Here is an 18,537-nt window from a genome sequence, read left to right as displayed (position 1 = left end):
TGCAGGCCTATGATAGCCTGTATAAGGCTGTGGCTGTTAAGATAAATGTGGAGTTTTGATGGCCTGTGTGTAAGTGTGTGTGTGGAGATAGATGTAGAGTTATGATGGCCGGTGCAGCAGATGGCAGAGGTCTGCCCTTACGGAACTGATGAATGGCAGATGATGTCATCAGGGCACTGACAGGCACTGGTGGCTGTTCACAGGAAGTGAGCAGGAATCTGCTTTACATTTCAGCCCCACTGGACATCTGCTCAGTGTCCACACTCACGTTATTCTCTTTCTGATGCGGCTCACATACTCAGTGCACTAGAAAACTTTTTATTTATTTTATTTTTTTTATTTTTTAGGTAGGTAGTAGTGTAGCCTGGTGTTTAAAGATCTGGCTGGTAACTGAAAAAAATGTAGGGTCAAATCTCAATGATTTACAATAAACTATAACATATTTAGGTGTGAATTTAGAATGATTTTAAATTAATTGAAATATTTGATTAATTAGTTGTATTGCCTCCTTGTCCCTTCTGTCATTTGAATCTAAAATTTGTCTAATAATTAGTATTTCTAATAATTACATTTTTTGAAATTGTGTTACTTTAAACAATTCTATATTTATAAAATATTCTAAAATAGTCTTTGTAAAATTTAGTTCAGTCAAATTGAATATAAACAGATTTGAATAAAGAATAATGACAAAACTGAATAGTACCCATATTGTTTTTATTTAATGTTAATTTTTAATGTTTTAATTTAAAAAATATATATTTTTAATGTAAAAGATTTAATATTTATAAAATCTAATAAAAGATTCTATTTGAAAACATTCCAATTGAATAAAGATGGATTTTCATAAAGAATAATGAGAATTATTCACACACACACACAATTAAAACATTGTCATAATAGCAACAGACTGAATTCAGATTGAATGATTATGCTCAGACTATAGGTTATGAAATGCAATTCTAATTCAGGGAATTATTAAATATTTAAAAAATTTAAATTAACATCAGTTTTTATTGCAGTGCATGTGTTCCTGTTTCAATTCCTAGAAAATACATACCATTTAAAATGTATTGCATGTATTATGAATAGTTTTGGATTAAAGTCTAAATGCAATGCATGTTGATTGTAACATAACCGTTTACTATACTATAAAGATGATTTCTTTTTTTTTCTTTTTTTTAAACACAGGGTACTTTCGATTACTTTCGATTACATTCATAATGTTTAACAAGTTGACGTGGTGATTAATCTTGGAAAGCTGTTTGTAAAGACATGCTGCACACTTTACAGTGCTCATCCCAGCGTTTTCTCTCCTTATGACATTCAGCAGGAAGTCCCTGTGGACTAGGTGATAAAATATATACTCTTTAATGTGCCAGCCCCTGTTTTTATTTGTCTGGCAGACATAAAATCTTTTTTCTTTTATTTCCAGAGGGTTTTAACTGCAGCCCCACCTGTGACATTTTACACCTGCACATTTATGTGTCAACCATCGACTGAGAGAGAATAAATGATATTTATTTTACTCCTCTGTTTTGTTCTACCAGGTGCCTCTTGAATCTCATCCAATCATATTGATTTTTTATGCACCGATCCCTTTGAGGGGTTTAATTCATTTGCCCAAAATGGCATTGCCAGTCTGTTGAGGGGGCGGCAGTAGTGTTGAAACATGGTCAATGAGGGTTCACCACCTTGTGCCATATGGCCTTTGTTGAGAAGCCAGGGCCCTTGATAATCTTAGCTTGCCATATGCATCTGCTTGAGTGCGGTCTTTTCCTATTTTTTTTTTTTTTTCGTGCCATATGGAAAGGGTGTGCTTTGCCTCCCAACATATCCGTGCCTTCAGTGCTACCAAGAACATATACTTTCCAAAAATGCAAATGCCTATTCTTTTTTTTTTTTTTTTTTCTTAGAAGAATCTCTCATTCTATCTGCTTGTAAAATCTCTCAAGCATTTATAGCAGCTATAAATACAGAAGCATCAATAATAGAGTGCCGTGTGACACTGACAGAATGGGCTATCAATCATATGTGCTTGATTGGGCATGCTTGTATAGATGTTAATTTTACTCTCACAAACAATCTGGGTGTATAAACACCAATTCGGGAAAATAATGATTTATTTCACAGCACAGTACTACATGGAGTGTGTCATCTGTTGTGCTGAATGTGTATGTTTCTCTGTTTGCCACCAGAAGAAACCCCCATGTGCACGCCAACAGCAAGAGACAGTTATGAGAGGCTCTCGTTGGCGGGTCAGACTTTACCTCCAGGATTCCCCTCACCCTTCCTCTTCCCTGATGGCCTGTCATCTATAGAGACCCTTCTGACTAACATCCAGGTAAGAGACCTCTCTGTCAGAAGATCTTTAGTAGCAAGTGAAATATGCCATGAATAGGTTTATCCAGTTCTGAATGGTTGATTCAGATGGTCTACTAACTAGTAATTAGTGAATTGGTAAAATGCTGGATGGCAAGTGAGAAGTTTGTTTTAGAGTAAAATTATTATCTTGAATATAAGATCAGCTAAAACCAGCTGAGAGCATGAAAATACCCTAAGCAGTTTTTGTTTTCCAGCATATATTCAAAAATGGTATTAAGTGATGAGTATTTAACAGATTGAGGTGAAACATCCAAAGAAATTATCAAGCAACATCCAAAAATAATGTCCAAATAAACCAAATTGCTAAACAAACATCCAAACGACCCAAATTGATCAATTAATTTCGACTTTCTAGTTTTAGCAATGAATTATACGTGTAAAATCGGTCGTAATTCAGTTATATGGTGTTTCCAATAAAAGATCATCATCAAGTTTCCTCTTGCATTTTAGCAGACCATCAGCTGGTTGCCATAGTAACATTTTATTTTAGCCCACCTTGGACTGGCCAGCTGACACATGTCATGATCTTATCACGTCATGTGTCATAACACAATAAACACCAGTGATGCTCAAGATTGCACATAATGGAAGGAGATGGCACATCAAGTTGTTTATCACAAATTATAGCAATCTTAAGCCGCAGTTTTGGAAAATATTGTGAGAGGAGGAAGATGTGCAATGATATTAACATCATTCTTGAGTTTAAGTCAAACATTCATACAGTAAGAAATATTTATACTCTTTACATTTAGTAATTTAGCAGACACTTTTATCTAAAGCAACTTGCAAAAGAAGAAAAACAAGTCATTTATCATATGCAAGTCAGCAGTATTAGCAGTGCTGCAATTCTGAATTTTTTAAACGATTTTATTATTAGAATGATTTCTGAAGGGTCACGTGACACTGACGACTAGAGTTATGACTCACAGGAATAAATTACATTTTGAAATCTATTAAAATAGAAAACAGTTATTTTCTATATGTAATAACATATATAAACCTTCTTTTTAATGGAGTAAGAAGAGTCTTTATACAGAGGGTGCATTTGCCTGTGCCAGGTGTGACAAAAAAGTTAATATAGTACTTTCCTCCTCCAGCTGTGATGTTTTTCCCATCAAAACAAACGCATAGCGGCGTATATTCTGCACGACTCCCTTGATCACCACTGTGGTTGTCATGCAAGTAAGACCCAGTCAGAAAGATGAATGTAGTTGATTAACACCGCCTCTGAGACTAATGATGTGGGTACAGTATGGGGAGTGAGAGGTTTGCTCATTGCTCTTGTGATATGGCCATCAGATCTATTGCGCTGCTTTCGGCCCCATTGTTAATTAGCAGGACTCAGTTCAGTCAGTCACCTTTAATCATGATTTCAGGGTAATGTTTTGATTGAACATTCACACACAAATCAACAAAACGAACCCAAGCAGAAAATTGAGATAAAGCAACTTAGTCTAAATTGGGGTCATAAGAAGGAACAATTAGTATGATATAGCCCATTGCATTTGGTTTAATTGCATGCGTACAGGGAATAATTGTTTTGAAATGGTCACCACGCAGTTTGCGTGGCAAATGCCACTTTAAGTGTTGTTTTGAGACAAGCAGCTGTTTAGCTCAAGATTTGATCGTTCTTATACAACCTGCGGTTTCACAAACTGACAAAACGAACTTACAGGTTCATTAAGGCTCTCATTATGTCCATGTTGCTTTTGTAACTTTGTTTAAAGAATTTATATAGTTCTTAAGCTTGAAAGGACAGTTCATCCAAGATTTAAAGTCCTGTTATCATTTACTCACACTCTTGTCATTCCAAACCTGATTTTCTGTGATATTTTGAAAAAAATGGGGGCTCCGTACAACAAGAGTTACATTGACTTTGATTGTGTGGACTATTGACTGATTGTTTTCTTCAAAATACTTTCCTAAATTTAAGTGCTGCTGCTCTAGCATAAACTAAACCATTCACACAGTTTATTGACTCCTGAGGAGGTGTGTGTGGACTGTGTATAAGGTGAGTTTGTCTTCTGCTTCAGGGTTTGCTGAAGGTAGCAATTGATAACGCCCGCGCTCAGGAGAAACAAGTGCAGCTGGAGAAGACAGAGCTGAAGATGGAGTTGTTTAGAGAGCGAGAGCTCAGAGAAACCCTGGAGAAACAACTGGCTGTTGAGCAGAAGAACAGAGGTGTGTATTACTCAAAAACTTACACACTGCAGTACACACAGTTTATTGCATCTTCTATAGTCAGATTCCAGGCTCTAGAGGCATTTCATGAAAAGAGGCAAAGCATTTTACTCTACACAACATTTTCAGAAATTAACTTTTGCATTAAGGGGCTGTATTTGCCCCTGTAAATCGTAATTATGAGGACATATTGTTTTCTAGCCATATAAAAAATATACTATGTGTCATCCTTTTATGTGAATTACTTCATTTTAATCAGCTCATTAACATACATTCTTAGTCTGACTAATTAGGTAGTCAGACTATATTACCTATAAAAATTAATTCCTAATCAGTGTTTTATGCAATAAAATGTATTATCTAGATTTTACATTTTCTGAATAAAATGGCAGTGTTGCTTACCTGTGTAAAAGTCATTTTGTGTGGCCGTATAGTGCTTGTAGGCAGATTCTAAGATGTTGCAGATGATCACAACGGCATTGCTAGGCAGTTATTAAAGGTGTTCTGGGTGATTTTTCATGGAAGAATATTTATGAGAAATGGTGAGAAAACTAGCACCATAATTAGGCCTTATTACGTAGGCTTGGTCCCCTTATTTTTCATTTTTTGTGTAGCTTGTTTGTGCTGCAAACATGAACAAGATCATGATCAAATAAATGGAACAAACTTCCTATTCATCAAATAATTCTGAAAAATAAAATAACAGCTGAAATGCTACTTGAGCAACAAATCAGCACATTACAATGATTTCTGAAGGATCATGTCACACTAAGTAATGGCTGCTGAAAATTCTAGGGATCAGTTTTCGTAGAGACATGATGATGGACTTTTTTTTAAATCCTGGGCCTATAAGCAGCCAGTCACAGCAATCAGAGCATATTGACAGCAAGTTTTACACGGCAAGTACCACATTTTCGTTAGAAAATGCTAATATCTCATTAACAAATGGCCTTCAATGCATTATTTTACAGTTAGTGCAAAACTGCATTAAAATGACCTGAAAAGCCATGTTACAAGCTCAGTTGTTAATTACAAGCACACAAAAAACATACTACCAAAGTGATAGAAACAAGGTCATAAATCGAGCAAAGTGAGGCATATTCACATTACGATCAATACATGAGCACATATTGATTATGTGTGCAGAAGTGCTTGTGGGAATACAGTATATTACCGTAACTACATACATAGAAAACGTCTAAATGCACAGAGTGCATTAGAAAGATATACAAAGTCCTCATTTAAGTGAGTGTGGTTAAAGTCATGGAAATATGAATAAGTAATTTATATGGTAAATGTTTCTAAATGAGCCACAATATTTCTCGAGGGAAGGCCATGATTGGACTACAGATTGATAATAGTTTAGCTAATAATTTTCAACTCTCTTTGAGATTAAAAGTGATATGTGCATTACAGATGGCCTCTAGTTACATACTCTTTTGTACTCTATTATTGCATGAAAATATAATTATGAATCTACATTTTGACATCAATAAATGATTTAGATTTTTCTGCACAAAAGTATTTCTAAGTGTGACTTAATGGTCTCATGTTCTATGTATTTATCCTACATAATGAATCAAATTGAGCTTATTAAGCCAGTTTCACAGAAGGATCCTTATAAATGTGCCTACAGCCCTCCAGCTTTCTTCTGTTTAATATTCAGCGTGCCTCTCTCCTCTCTTTCTTTACCGAAAGTTTCCCTTAACCTCGTCTCATTGGCATTTTAACCTAGGTTAATCCAGGTTATCGCTGGCTCAATTATTTCGCTAATGACACAGTCAATTTCTCATTGAACGGGAACATTTTTTCAGCTGCAACTTTTCTATGAATATTTCCTCACTGACAGAGTTTGAAAACTCAACTCCCCTTCCTTTAGTCCTTAATATCAGATATACCACTGCATATGACTGGAGTCCTTGACTGCTGCCTTTCTGTTCTTTGAATGCAGCGATCATTCAGAAGCGATTGAAGAAGGAGAAGAAAGCGAAGAGGAAATTGCAGGAGGCGCTGGAATATGAGTCAAAACGACGAGAGCAGGCGGAACAATCCCTGAAACAGACATCACCCACAGAAAGTCTCAGATCACTCAATGGTGAGACACCTTACCAGAAGGTTAACATACTTACATTTATTAAAGGGATGCAGAAATGTGTTTTTCTGTTCCATTGTTAAGTCTTATGATATGTGTTGAAGATAAGAATTTACACTATTGATGAAGGTCACTTCATGTGAAATATCCTTTTTGTTGTTGTTGTGTTGTGTAGTTACTTTCTGAGAATAATCTAATAACATAATAAGCAGGTCATTATCGCTAAAAGAAGGAATCTTCATGTTGGGGTCTTGCATCACAAAAAGAGGTTTAATTAGTGATAATTATGAGGTGCCTGCACCAATTAATATGCATCTAATGACTAAAAATATATATAAATGGCCATGAAATATTGATTTAAGTTGAGAAAAATCTAAAGAGAAAAGAGACCATGAAATGATACAAGAGACATTTTGTAGAAACAAATTATGTAGCAAATGTGTTTGGGGGTTGCCACTATTGACCAATCAGAATAAAGTATTTCATAGAGATTCATAATATGTTCAAAAAAGTTCTGAGAACCTTGCATAATGATGAAGTGAGATCATGATAAACTGTAGTTTAAAACCATGTCTTCCATAAAAACAAGCATTTTCTTTTAGACCAAAAAGACCCAAAATCTTTTTGTGTGTGTGTGTGTGTGTGTATTGGACACAATGGACCACTGATGTTATTAGTTAAATCTATTAGAAATATTTTTTGTCAATTTAAATAATGCTGAAATATAAATACTAGATGGAATTTTAAACTTTAAGTTTAGAAAATCCGAGATGTTGTCCTGGCATCTAACTGAATTAAGCTATAATTACTAAAACTAAGAAGAAAATAAAGCTCTATAAGAATAATTCAATTATTCCAATTCAAAATGATAATAATAAATTATATAATTGTATATTATTAACACTGCATTGGGCATATTTTTAATACACCCTAAACAGTTTAAGATGTTGAATAAATCTAGCATATGCTACATTAGCTACATCTATAGCAAGCTTAGCAAGATCCATAATATCAGGCTAACGTGTAGATACATGCTCTGTTCAGTATTCGTAACACCGCTCATCCATTGGTTGAAGCTTTGCCCTGACCCGAGCGATCCGAGCACATCCACCCTCCGCCCGTCGCAAAAGAAGAGGCTCGAAAAACTTTCCTAATTAAGCACAGATGTCATAGATGTTTAATCGTCATTATCTTTTCATTTTGCCAGACTCGTTGACCCAGGAGATAGAGACTGACCGCAGCAGTGGCAGAACAGATGCTGAGAGGACAATACAAGGTACGTGTTTTTGAGGAGACTATAAATCTCAGCTCAGCTCCAGTATATGAGCCTCGCTTTAACTCGGCCTGCTGTTCATGCATGCCGCCTGCCATCTGGGCTGCAGATCCTACAGTTCAAGAGGAAGGTCAAGATCACTGGGATCTGTCAGGAGAACATTTCTAGACAGGGAAAATCGGGCAAATGTGCGTCATGACAATGGCACGGTCTGCTGAGTTGGAGAGTTGATTCTTTGTGAGTGTGTGAAGGAATTTGATGGGATATTAAAAGAGGAACAAGGAGAAGATTAAACATTAAACAAGCCCACCGAGTCGATTAAAATTGTACTTTTGTTTTGTAGCTTTTACCAGCAGGGGTATTTTAAAATATTATTAAAGGGAAAGTTCGCCCAAAAATGAATATCCTGTCATCATTTGTTCTCCCTCATGTCGTTCCAAAACTGTATGACTCTCTTTCTCATACACAAAGGAAAATATTTTGAAAAAATATGTTTTATTTTAAGCTGTTTTGGACCCCATTAACTTGGACTGTATGGACAAAAAAGTTTCAATATTCTTCAAAATATCTTCCTTTGTGTATAAATAGTGTATACATACCGCGGCAAAGATGGTGTTCAGCTCAAAAGGTGAAGTTCAAAGATCAGATTCTTTGGGTATAAGACACAGAATCATTTTAAAGATAGACCCCCTTGACAGTAAGACTCTGCCTATGTTGTGTACCTCAGAGACTAATGCAGTTTAATGAGCATAATAAGAAGTTTCATTATCTGAAGATGACCCACAGTGGAGTTACCTCGCAAGAGCACAACACACCCACACAAATAAATACACATGCACTTTATAGGTGTATGGGTATTTATGGACCTGGTTTAGTCTGGTATCGTTTCACAGAAAACCACTTGCCCATTTGCAAATGTTTCAGTCAACCTCTTTTAACTACACCTTAAGTGTTAAGTCGCTCGCCGCTCTGATGTCTATTTTAATTGCACCCAGCAGCACATGTGATACAAAAAAACGTCGTCTTGAGTGGTCTCAATTTCCCTTTGAAAATAGTGTGTGGAAATTGCTATGAAATGTGGGAAATGGCATTTTAATACCCCGTCGCAAGTAAAAGCCCCGTAACCCAGTTTGATTAGCCTAGTTAATTTTTTTGTGTGTGTGTGTGAAGGAAGTTTTTAGTAAAAATAAATGGAGATCCAGTACAAGGAGTATGGTTTTACCCGAATAAATCAAATGACATTGACTTGATGAGCAGGAAATGATTTTTTCAGAGCATATAATGTCATTAGCATTATGATGGTTCTTATGTCTAAAGATTAATAATTTTCCAGCATTAATTGCTAGATTCAGAAAGTTAGCATAAGCTTAGAGAGAAGATTGTTCATTACTCGAATTGCTTTTGTCAGTAGTTTTTTGAGCAGATAGCGTAGAATTTGAGACATTGAGGTCATTTGAGCTTGAAGAAAATTGTTCTCTTTATGTATGTTTTCACTGACAAAACTGTAGTTATTGCTCCACAACATGCAATAATTTAATAGGTTTTTCAGTCAGTGCCCTTGAAGAGTAGACTTAAAAACTGGCCACATGAGTGTGTATGAAAACAGCTTGTGCTGTTTTTTGTGTGTGCGTGTGTGTGTGTTCATGTCATGGATGTTGTGGCCTACAACCAGTGTGGCATAATTACTCTCAAATGGCAAAAACATAAAAAAGGATGCTGATAAATTACACTTGCATGTGAGAGAAAATTTCAATTCCAATCCGTATACAAAAAAACCAAAGAGACGTGCTATAATTTCAGCACTTGGCTGTTGGGGGGAAAAAAATAATAATGAGAGCATAATTTCAGAGAACTAATTATTTCTATTTGTCTTTTGTCACACTCTGTAATTCTGCTATATTAACACAGTCTGTGTTTATTAATTGCTTTTCCAGTGTTTTGAATCCATTCCAAGAATAAGCTTGACTGTTTTTCCTGGCTCCGTGCTTCTGGGAGCACATCTCGCCACTAATTCCTTGTGATACCGAACATAATATCTCCCCGGTATCTCTTCCCGATGCTCAGTGCTCGCCTCTCGATGTTTTCTGCAAGTTTACACGACCCTGTGAGGGGAGATAAAGTTCTTTGTTGCAAGATTAAACATCAAAACAGTTAAAGTGAAATTAAAATTAAATGAATGAATGTCACTGAAGCAAAAAAGGCAGTAATTAATGGTTCCCTTAATTGTCTTCATAAAATATTTGCATGGGCATAATTTGCATAATTTACATGTATTAATTAATCTTTCAAAGGAATTTTATGCTGAGAGAAGCCAAAAATTCCTTTGTTTTATTTAGCATCTAATGAAATATTTATCCTCTTTAATGAACTTTTCATCTTGATTTGAATATAAAAATGCCAAAGTTTTAACATATTTTAATGAGGGAGGTTCTTTCATAAAACAACATGGCAGTCATTCGATTTTTCCCACTCAAGAAGCATTCCTGGAACTGTTTGCACAAGCTAGTTTAGCTACACTCCATTTGACCCAGAATTAATATGCTAATTTGTACATTTAAGATTAGCTCTCTGCTTGTTTTTGTTGTCGTTGTTCTCAGGTTGTGTAGAAGTAACTGTGGTATTTTAATACTTTAATTGTATATTTTCTACATCGTTTAGGATAAGTAATCTAGGGTTTGATTTTGATTTGCTTAATTGTTGTTTGATATCGAAATACTGTATAAGCCATACTAAACATCTCCAGCACTAAATAAGCTGCGTTCTGAGTCACTCAATATCACATGCATTTATCATGATCTGAATAAATTTGTACATACCATTTATATAAAGGGGTTGATGCTGTGGATGAATTTTTTGGCATGCCCTGTGAGCATAGAGCCATATATTACATCATATTTCATATTTTTGAGATATTCACAATATTAACCCCTTTTATATAAGAGGCCACTGAGTGACAAATAATATTAGAGAAAAACAAGAAAACGTATTGCAGCTCCATGCACAACCGGCAATTAATCAATGTCCATTAGATTACTAGATTCGCATGAATCGATATGTATATATTTCAGAGTTAAATAAAATCACTATGCACATATTTAGGAATGTATGACTAACCGTAGAAGAAAAAAGGCTTTTTATTCAAAATCAATGGATCACACAATCAAAATGATTTGATATCTGTGGTATCGCTGAGCAGTCCTAAAAAAGTCAGACTCAAAATATAAATCTTGTTTAAGCCAATTTTAAAACAGAGCATCCTCGATCAGTCACCACTTTTGCTCATCAGAACTGAATTTATTTAGTTGCACTGCCAAAGAGAGGAAACACTGCTTTAATGCAGTGGTGCAGCATTCCGGACACAGAGGAAATGTTCTGGTAATAAACGTCAAACAAGCTCCTGAGCCATGCCTAACAGATGCTTTTACCAGAAGAAGCAAAGAGAGCTGCCGCTCATTCAGGCATGCACTTGCCAACGAAGGTTCCCTGGAAATGGACAAAGCTCATTAGATCGTACGCGTCGGAGAAGGCATTGCACAGTAACGGCTGCTTTTTTTGCACTTAATGCCATTTATGCACAGAAAGTGTCATTTGTGAAGTGCTTCGCATCATGAGTGCAATGTTATGTTCTTAAAATGTGACATACATTGATCCAGGGTTTACAATGGTGTAGTTTGTGCATTTGCATTGCATCACTCTTACTTATCCTTGCTTTATGGCTCCATTCTGTTCAGTGTACTTATTATTATTCTCTCCCTTTGTTTTATCGTTAGCAGATGGAAGACTTTTTCTGAAAACCACGGTGATGTACTAACAGCATGGCGATGAAGACTGGCGGCGTGTATCTTATGAAGATTCTCCAGAGTCCCCTAGCAGGGTAATTTAGTTGCAGAAACAGGTCAATCGCTCATAGAGGTGCATCAAGGGTTTATGCTTGGCCCGATGTGGAAGACGGATTGTGTCCGAATGTAGTATTAGGGCTCTTATTCTCACTGATATAAACGTTATATTATGCCAGATGTGGGTTTGGATATGATAAGTTGGCGAAGGCGACAATTTGAGCACAGTAAAATGTACCGTTCGGTACACTTGGTGATAATATTTACAACAAATTCACAGCACTGAAGATTTTTTATACTGTATTTAAACCAGCGAGAAAGCTTCGAAAATTCAATCTGATTCAGAGGTTTTGTTTTGTATTAAAAAAGAAGAAAAAAAAAACATAAATCCTTAATGTCATAACTATTTGCCAAGATGTTAAAGATCCAAACTTGGAGAAGAACCTCTGAAAAATGTGAATTTGGATATATGTTGATCAACAGAAAAGACTAATATTTGCTTTTAATGTTTTCTAAACTAGAAGAAAAAAAACAATCAAGTTTCATTTCTATCATTATTGTATATACAAGAACAGAAGATAGGTTAACTCACTCACTTTGGTATTTGTATATAATGTTAAAAGTTGGTATTGTGTATGCAGTAGATCTATTAGGAGAACAATACCAACGTTTATATTGAATTTATAGATTTGTTTTGTTTCTGAGCCATCATTCTTTCAATTCGCTGCCACTATGGTGAGGAAGCATGCAGGCATGTAAATGTGTTGTCCTGAATTCATGTTATTCAATAAATACTTAACTGTGCTGAACAAATGTACTTAGGGTTTATTCACTCACACCCAGTAAAAGTTGATGAACACTACTGTCTTTTCAACAGCTACATTTTCAATTTGCAGTATCATGAATCAGAATCTTGTATGGATTGAATCTCAAGTTTATGGAAAAGTTGTACAGATCGCCAAATGTTACTGACCATCAATGCACTCAATTAGGTGTATTTATTTCAGTGATAGGCCACTTTAAATAACAAGTATTCAATGTATCATTTCATTTATTTATTATACTGGTCAATAGTTTAACTAACATGCAACAGGTTCCCATTGGAAAGTTGCAGACAAAATAGTATTAGACCATTTGTTAATCTGATATAAAAAGGGAAGATAACTGGAAAATAATTCTTCATAACTTCCCAATGTGGATGATATTTGATTAAAAAAAAAATGCAAATTGAATTTAGATTGTTTTTTATATCAAATTGCTTAATTGTAATAATAATAAAAATATATTATATATTTTAATAGATTGTTGGCAACACGTTGTTGACAACAAATCCATTTATTATTATGATGCTTATTATTATTGTTATTATTATTATTATTAAAATATTCTCAATTATTTGATAGAATTTTTAACAATTGTCTGCAAAGATGACATCCACACTAGTTCTTCACATACTTTACAGAATTTTTTTCCTTTATATAAAGACAAAAATCAAGAAATCATGGCAATACCAAACTGTCACATTTAAATAAAGAGTGAAACAATTCAGCCGGATGAGTTAAATTACACTGTGCTAATTAATGGTAATATTAAATATATTAAATAATAGATTACAGGCTTTTATTGTACCGAGTAGATGATGATGATGGTGATGAGGCACTTACTGGATAATCAAGAAAAAATATGTGTTGAAAGGATCCTTTATTAGATGGACGTATCTAATGTTACGGGGCAGCTATTTATACTATAATCATAGACATTATTTTGTCACACATTTGTCCTCAGTCTGTAACAATTCAAATGTTTATTGTGTTAAACTACATGTTAAAGTATCTTTTACCTCATCAATGAGGACTTGCCTTTAAGTTTCTTTTTATGTGATGTAAACACTGTAGCAAGATTTATGGACATATTGTTCCTTATTTCTTTCTATGGCAGTAAAGGAAACGTATAAATATTGAAAGGATGTCTTGTTTTAAAGTGCTTTTCCCTCTTTTCTGATCATGTCTCCTGTAATGACACAGTATGTAAGAGAGAGTGTGTGTGCGTGAGTGTGTGTGTGTGTGCGCACACTGAAGTGTATCTGTGTGGAGCTGCACGAGTGTGTGTCTGTTTTCTATTCTATGGTGTCATATATGGTAATAAAATATTTGTGAGTCAATGATTATTAGACTAAGCTCTTTTGCGAATGAATCACTGTCATTATAAACAACTTGAGAGAGTTTATGGGTGTTGACTTTATCATCAATTGTCAATGTTTAAAGCAGTTAAACTCTTGAATCTATGTAATTTTACCATGGTTCATCCAGACGAATCCTGCCAGTGTATCCTAATAAAGAGACTGCAAATTTTCAGCCGCAAAACAAACGTCACGTATGATATTACATAAGCGGCGTGCTTATATTTTAATCTGAAGGGCAATCAAAATTGTTCATGGTTGAGTTGTAAAACATGTGTTACTGAGCAATGACAATATCTAGCAGAATAAAACCACTCATGCTTAGTACAGTGAGCACACGGCTCTACACAACACATGACTGAGAAATAATACCTTTCATTCATTCCAGCTGAATGAGCACAATATTCCAGGGAAAAGCCACATATTCAAAATGTGTTTGAAGAAAGAAGGAAACAAGAAGAAACTTACATCTCTTCATTTAAGTTAATTACTTATTGATAATCTGTTAGTATTGAGCCAACCAAATCAGGGCTATTCCTGTTATGCAGTTCATTTTCATGCTTCCATCATATACAGTACTAGATAAATAAAATCACAGTTTGTAAAGATGTAAATCATTTTAGTTATTTTTATTTCATTTTAATATAATTAAGTGAACATGGGTGTGAGTTTTATCTTTTTTTTTTTTTTTTTTTGAATGGCCCAGGCTGCTTCTAAGATAAAATCATCCTGATTAAAAAATAAATAAAAGTGTTTTTTAATTTGTACTTCATCTAATGAAAATGTACTTGGTTATGTTGTTTTAATTGGTAATCATTTTATAAATTTGCCCTCTTTCACTTTCTGGTTTAAAAAAAAAGAAAAAAAAGTTCCTTAATGGCATCATCCTTCAGGAAGTGAGATGGGAAACACAAACATCTGTAAGTATTAATGATGGATTTGATAATTCCTCTTAATTTTACATTGCTAGCTGGTTTGTCTCACTTTAAAACATTCCATTATGATCAGAAAGTCAATATATTATCACTATATAAGTTTTTGAACTCAACTGAACCCACACTGAACTGACATGAGTTAAATAATGAAACTATTGTCTTTAGAGCTGATTTACAGCAGAATCTAAATTGTTTCTATAACTGAGTTTCCATAATTGGTTCTGCTATTTTCCTGTTTATTACTGTGAAGCTGCTTTGAAACAATCGTTGGTGTATAAAGCGCTAAAGAAATAAAGGTGATCTGACTTGACCTTCAAACTGACACCCTCACATGAACTCGTTCTCAATCCCCTACAGAGCAATGGCCCCTTATTTCCATTGTTAATTATCCTGTTTATTTTTGTATAATTATACTTTTTTTTTTAACTAATCAAGTTATAATTAAGAAGTGCCTGAAAAAAGTTGAATAGATTTTTATGGAAAGACTTTTTTATAGCATAAACAAAAAGTCTATACAAGTTGCAGAGCTCAAAAGGTAATGCATAACAGAAATGACCGATGAGAGCACCTAACTGTTTGGCTCGGAAAACTGTCTTCGAAGCAATGCAGCTAATTGATATTAGTGTTATTTCAAATTTATAAAAGCTTAGGCAGAATTGACACTGAATGACAATTTCCTGTCGTAAGCAATTCTGATGGAAATGTGTTGACACAGCACGGCCGTGCACAGGTCCATTTTGCATGCTTTTGAAAGCGTTGCTGTAACAGAGAGGCTTCGAGATGAATAATTGACTGATCGCTGCATAATTCAACACAGCATTGTAAAAATTCAAGGTCTGGAACGTTTCATGTTTTTCTTCTTTATTGAAAATGAGGTTAAAGTTTCTATCAACCTTGGAAAAACTACATATAAAGTGGCAATCAATGGTGACTGTAATTCAAGTTCGGCCCTTTCACGAGCATAAAAGGTTTCCCTCGCTCATCTGTGAAATTTGAACTGTTAGGGTTTGAGGCTGCTAAGAAGACACGAATGTGCTGTCTATCAAATTGTTGACTTTTTTTCATGTCTGTCTGCATTCTTTAGTGTATTTCAGTAGACATAGATCAGTATTGTAGCCCCAGCGGTGGATCAAGACTCTCTTGGCTGAGAATATGATGTATTTCCTCTCTATCAGACAGAAATATACAGTAGTTATGAGCTGTTTGATGTCTTGTTCTGCCCCAGCTATTTAAGTGAGATTCACCCCTCCAGCTAGATGTTTCATATCACTGCACATATTGTAATAAATTCATTTCAGTTAGAACATGACTTTGAGGCACAAAGACCAAAATATCCACAGTGCTGTAATCACGTCCCGTGTCGAGCACATTTATAACGAGCGTTGCTCATTCCAAACATGGACCGTGTCAATGTCATCACTTTGGAGTGTGTGCTTTTCTTGTGTCGAGTGTGCATATTTAAGACATCCTCCAGGTGATTATTTCACACAATCGTTTCATCGCTAATACCACCATACCCAAGATGATAATATTAGTCAATCCATTTAGTGCAGACAACTGTAAATGAATCCACGTTCAGTGTGATTTCTTGACCTGTCAGTTGAAATAGCGTACATTTGAGTGTACATTATAGGTATAATATTGAATAGATCACTTGATAGGTCTGTTTTGCTGAACCATCAGCAAGTTTCCAATGTTTGTCTGTCATCATTCTTGGACCACTCAGCCAATCATCTTTGAGGATTTATAATGTTAATGACCTCCAGGGCCTTGAGAGGAACCCTGATGTGCAAGTTGCATTAATAACCAAATTAATATACTAACTAGCAAATTAGTACACCAACTACCATAAAACATTAAATAGAATAATTATTTCATCCAAGTAACAAAAACAAACAAAAAAAGATGGTGCTAATAGTTTAATTTTATCTGAATACCAGTTATCAGTTTTATTATTATTATTTTTTTTTTTTATTGCAGTCATTTATTTCCCTCGCATGTCTGGGATACAGCATAATGCCTATTACAGAGGCATACTAAAATGTAATTTTCGTTTTTTGTTGGTCAGACATAATTACTCACCCTCATTTGACATTCAGCACAGTTCATAAAGTAAAAAGGTATCAAAGACTATGGCCATGTGACTCTGTTCTTCATCTGCTCATCTTTGAGTTGGCGAGGAAGGAAATCGCACAGGCTTGATTGAACACAAGATAGACTTAATGTCATCTAATCAGAAAGACCATTATGTATTAGTGGAACCACCAAACAGAATTATCTGACAAGGGGCAGGCCACATTATCTAAATTAACATTTTGCAAGCATGAACATGCAAGGCCACAGTGGAAAATGAAAGGCTACAGGAGAGCGGCCTGCATTTAGACATTCGGGCAGTAATTATTAATTTATGCTTGTCTGTGGTCTTAATGAAAATGAAAGCCAGGAGAAGAGAACAGGGAAGGATAATGTGCCGTGAAATTGAGTTTCATTTGTTCGGGGGCCACCTTTTAACTTTTCCTTTCTTCCCAGGAAATGAAACCAACCAGAGTTCTTGTGTGTTTTTCCTCTGCGAACACCCCTCCCCCTGCACAGCGAACCAACACACATCTCTCCAGCACAGACACAGACAATCTCTTGACCTCTGCAGTATCTGTAAATATCCTGTCTACCTCTGTAATCTACTTTATAGAGCCCTGCTTCAATGACCATTATTTCTTCTTCAATAACAACTGCCCATGTTAGCACCAACTGATGACACTGAGAACGCAACCTGTAACAGATTGCATACTGATACAACCAATAATCAGTTGAAGCACTGTGATATGGATTATAAACTGTATTTTGTTAATGGTTCTGAACATTAACATATTTAAAAATATATAGCTTCCACTTGAACCTTTTTTAAGTTTCACCCCCTTGCTTACTTTGGCAAGTTTTACTGAACATTGTGCAAAAAAAAAAAAAAAAAATCTACAGGAACTACAGGGACTTTTTTTATATTAAAAAAAATATATTTTTATTACAAAAAAGCGTATGCTTAATTGGGAAAATGACCAATGGCAACAGTCGCTAAGGTAGGATTGGTCAGTTACGTTTGGTTAAACAAAAGGTCAGTTAATCAAAAAGGTTTAACTTTCATTCTGTTATTTAGAAAATTATTTTCTGAAACCAAAAGTGTTCTGCATAACTTATAAAGACATTTTAATCACCAAAGAACAGTGCATAGTAGTCAACTCAAGAAAGTTAGAGCGCCAATGAGATTTGTGTGTATTTTTTTGGTTTCCGCCTTCTTTTCCTTATATGGTGCTAGTAGCGCACTAGCTGCGCTGCATGTAAACAAACATTATCAAACTGGGCGGAATCGAATCGAATCGTTTTTTATTCGATTAAACTTGGACCTATTTTTCAAGCAAAGAAATCAGTTGAGTTCACTAGACACTCATTAACGAACAAGAATCATATGGACTACTTTTATAGTTCGTTGATGCTCCTTTTAGACCTTGACAGTTTACAATCGCCATCCTCTCATCCCTCATTCTTGTGTTTTGCAAATGAAAACGTCAAACAAAATACAAGTTTGGATCGACAACAAGCGTGAGTAACGTTACATGACAGCACTTTTATTTTTGGCAACCCACTCCTTTCATATTTCTCCAGTC

At 35.0% G+C, this 18,537-nt stretch overlaps 1 protein-coding gene across 6 annotated transcripts in view; it reads left to right on the top strand.

Moving 5' to 3' along the window:
• Positions 1 to 15,003, top strand: part of dachd (dachshund d) — a 109,881-nt gene extending 94,878 nt beyond the window's left edge. For 2 of the 6 annotated variants that reach the window (XM_058786383.1, XM_058786386.1), the window contains 5 exons: positions 2,199 to 2,341; positions 4,416 to 4,563; positions 6,515 to 6,658; positions 7,863 to 7,931; positions 11,699 to 15,003. In XM_058786383.1, coding sequence (XP_058642366.1) covers positions 2,199 to 2,341; positions 4,416 to 4,563; positions 6,515 to 6,658; positions 7,863 to 7,931; positions 11,699 to 11,739 — 545 coding nt within the window. In that variant the 3' untranslated portion in view covers positions 11,740 to 15,003. Of the gene's footprint in view, positions 1 to 2,195; positions 2,342 to 4,415; positions 4,564 to 6,514; positions 6,659 to 7,862; positions 7,932 to 11,698 lie in introns of all 6 variants that reach the window. The other 4 variants (XM_058786382.1, XM_058786385.1, XM_058786381.1 and 1 more) reach the window with 3 other exon arrangements.
• Positions 15,004 to 18,537: the final 3,534 nt, after the last annotated feature.

This window comes from Onychostoma macrolepis, chromosome 09, assembly GCF_012432095.1.
Source record: "Onychostoma macrolepis isolate SWU-2019 chromosome 09, ASM1243209v1, whole genome shotgun sequence".
In the NCBI taxonomy this organism is placed as follows: Eukaryota; Metazoa; Chordata; class Actinopteri; order Cypriniformes; family Cyprinidae; genus Onychostoma; species Onychostoma macrolepis.
The sequence above is the reverse complement of the archived record's forward strand: the minus strand, read 5'-3'. Positions and strand labels throughout refer to the sequence as shown.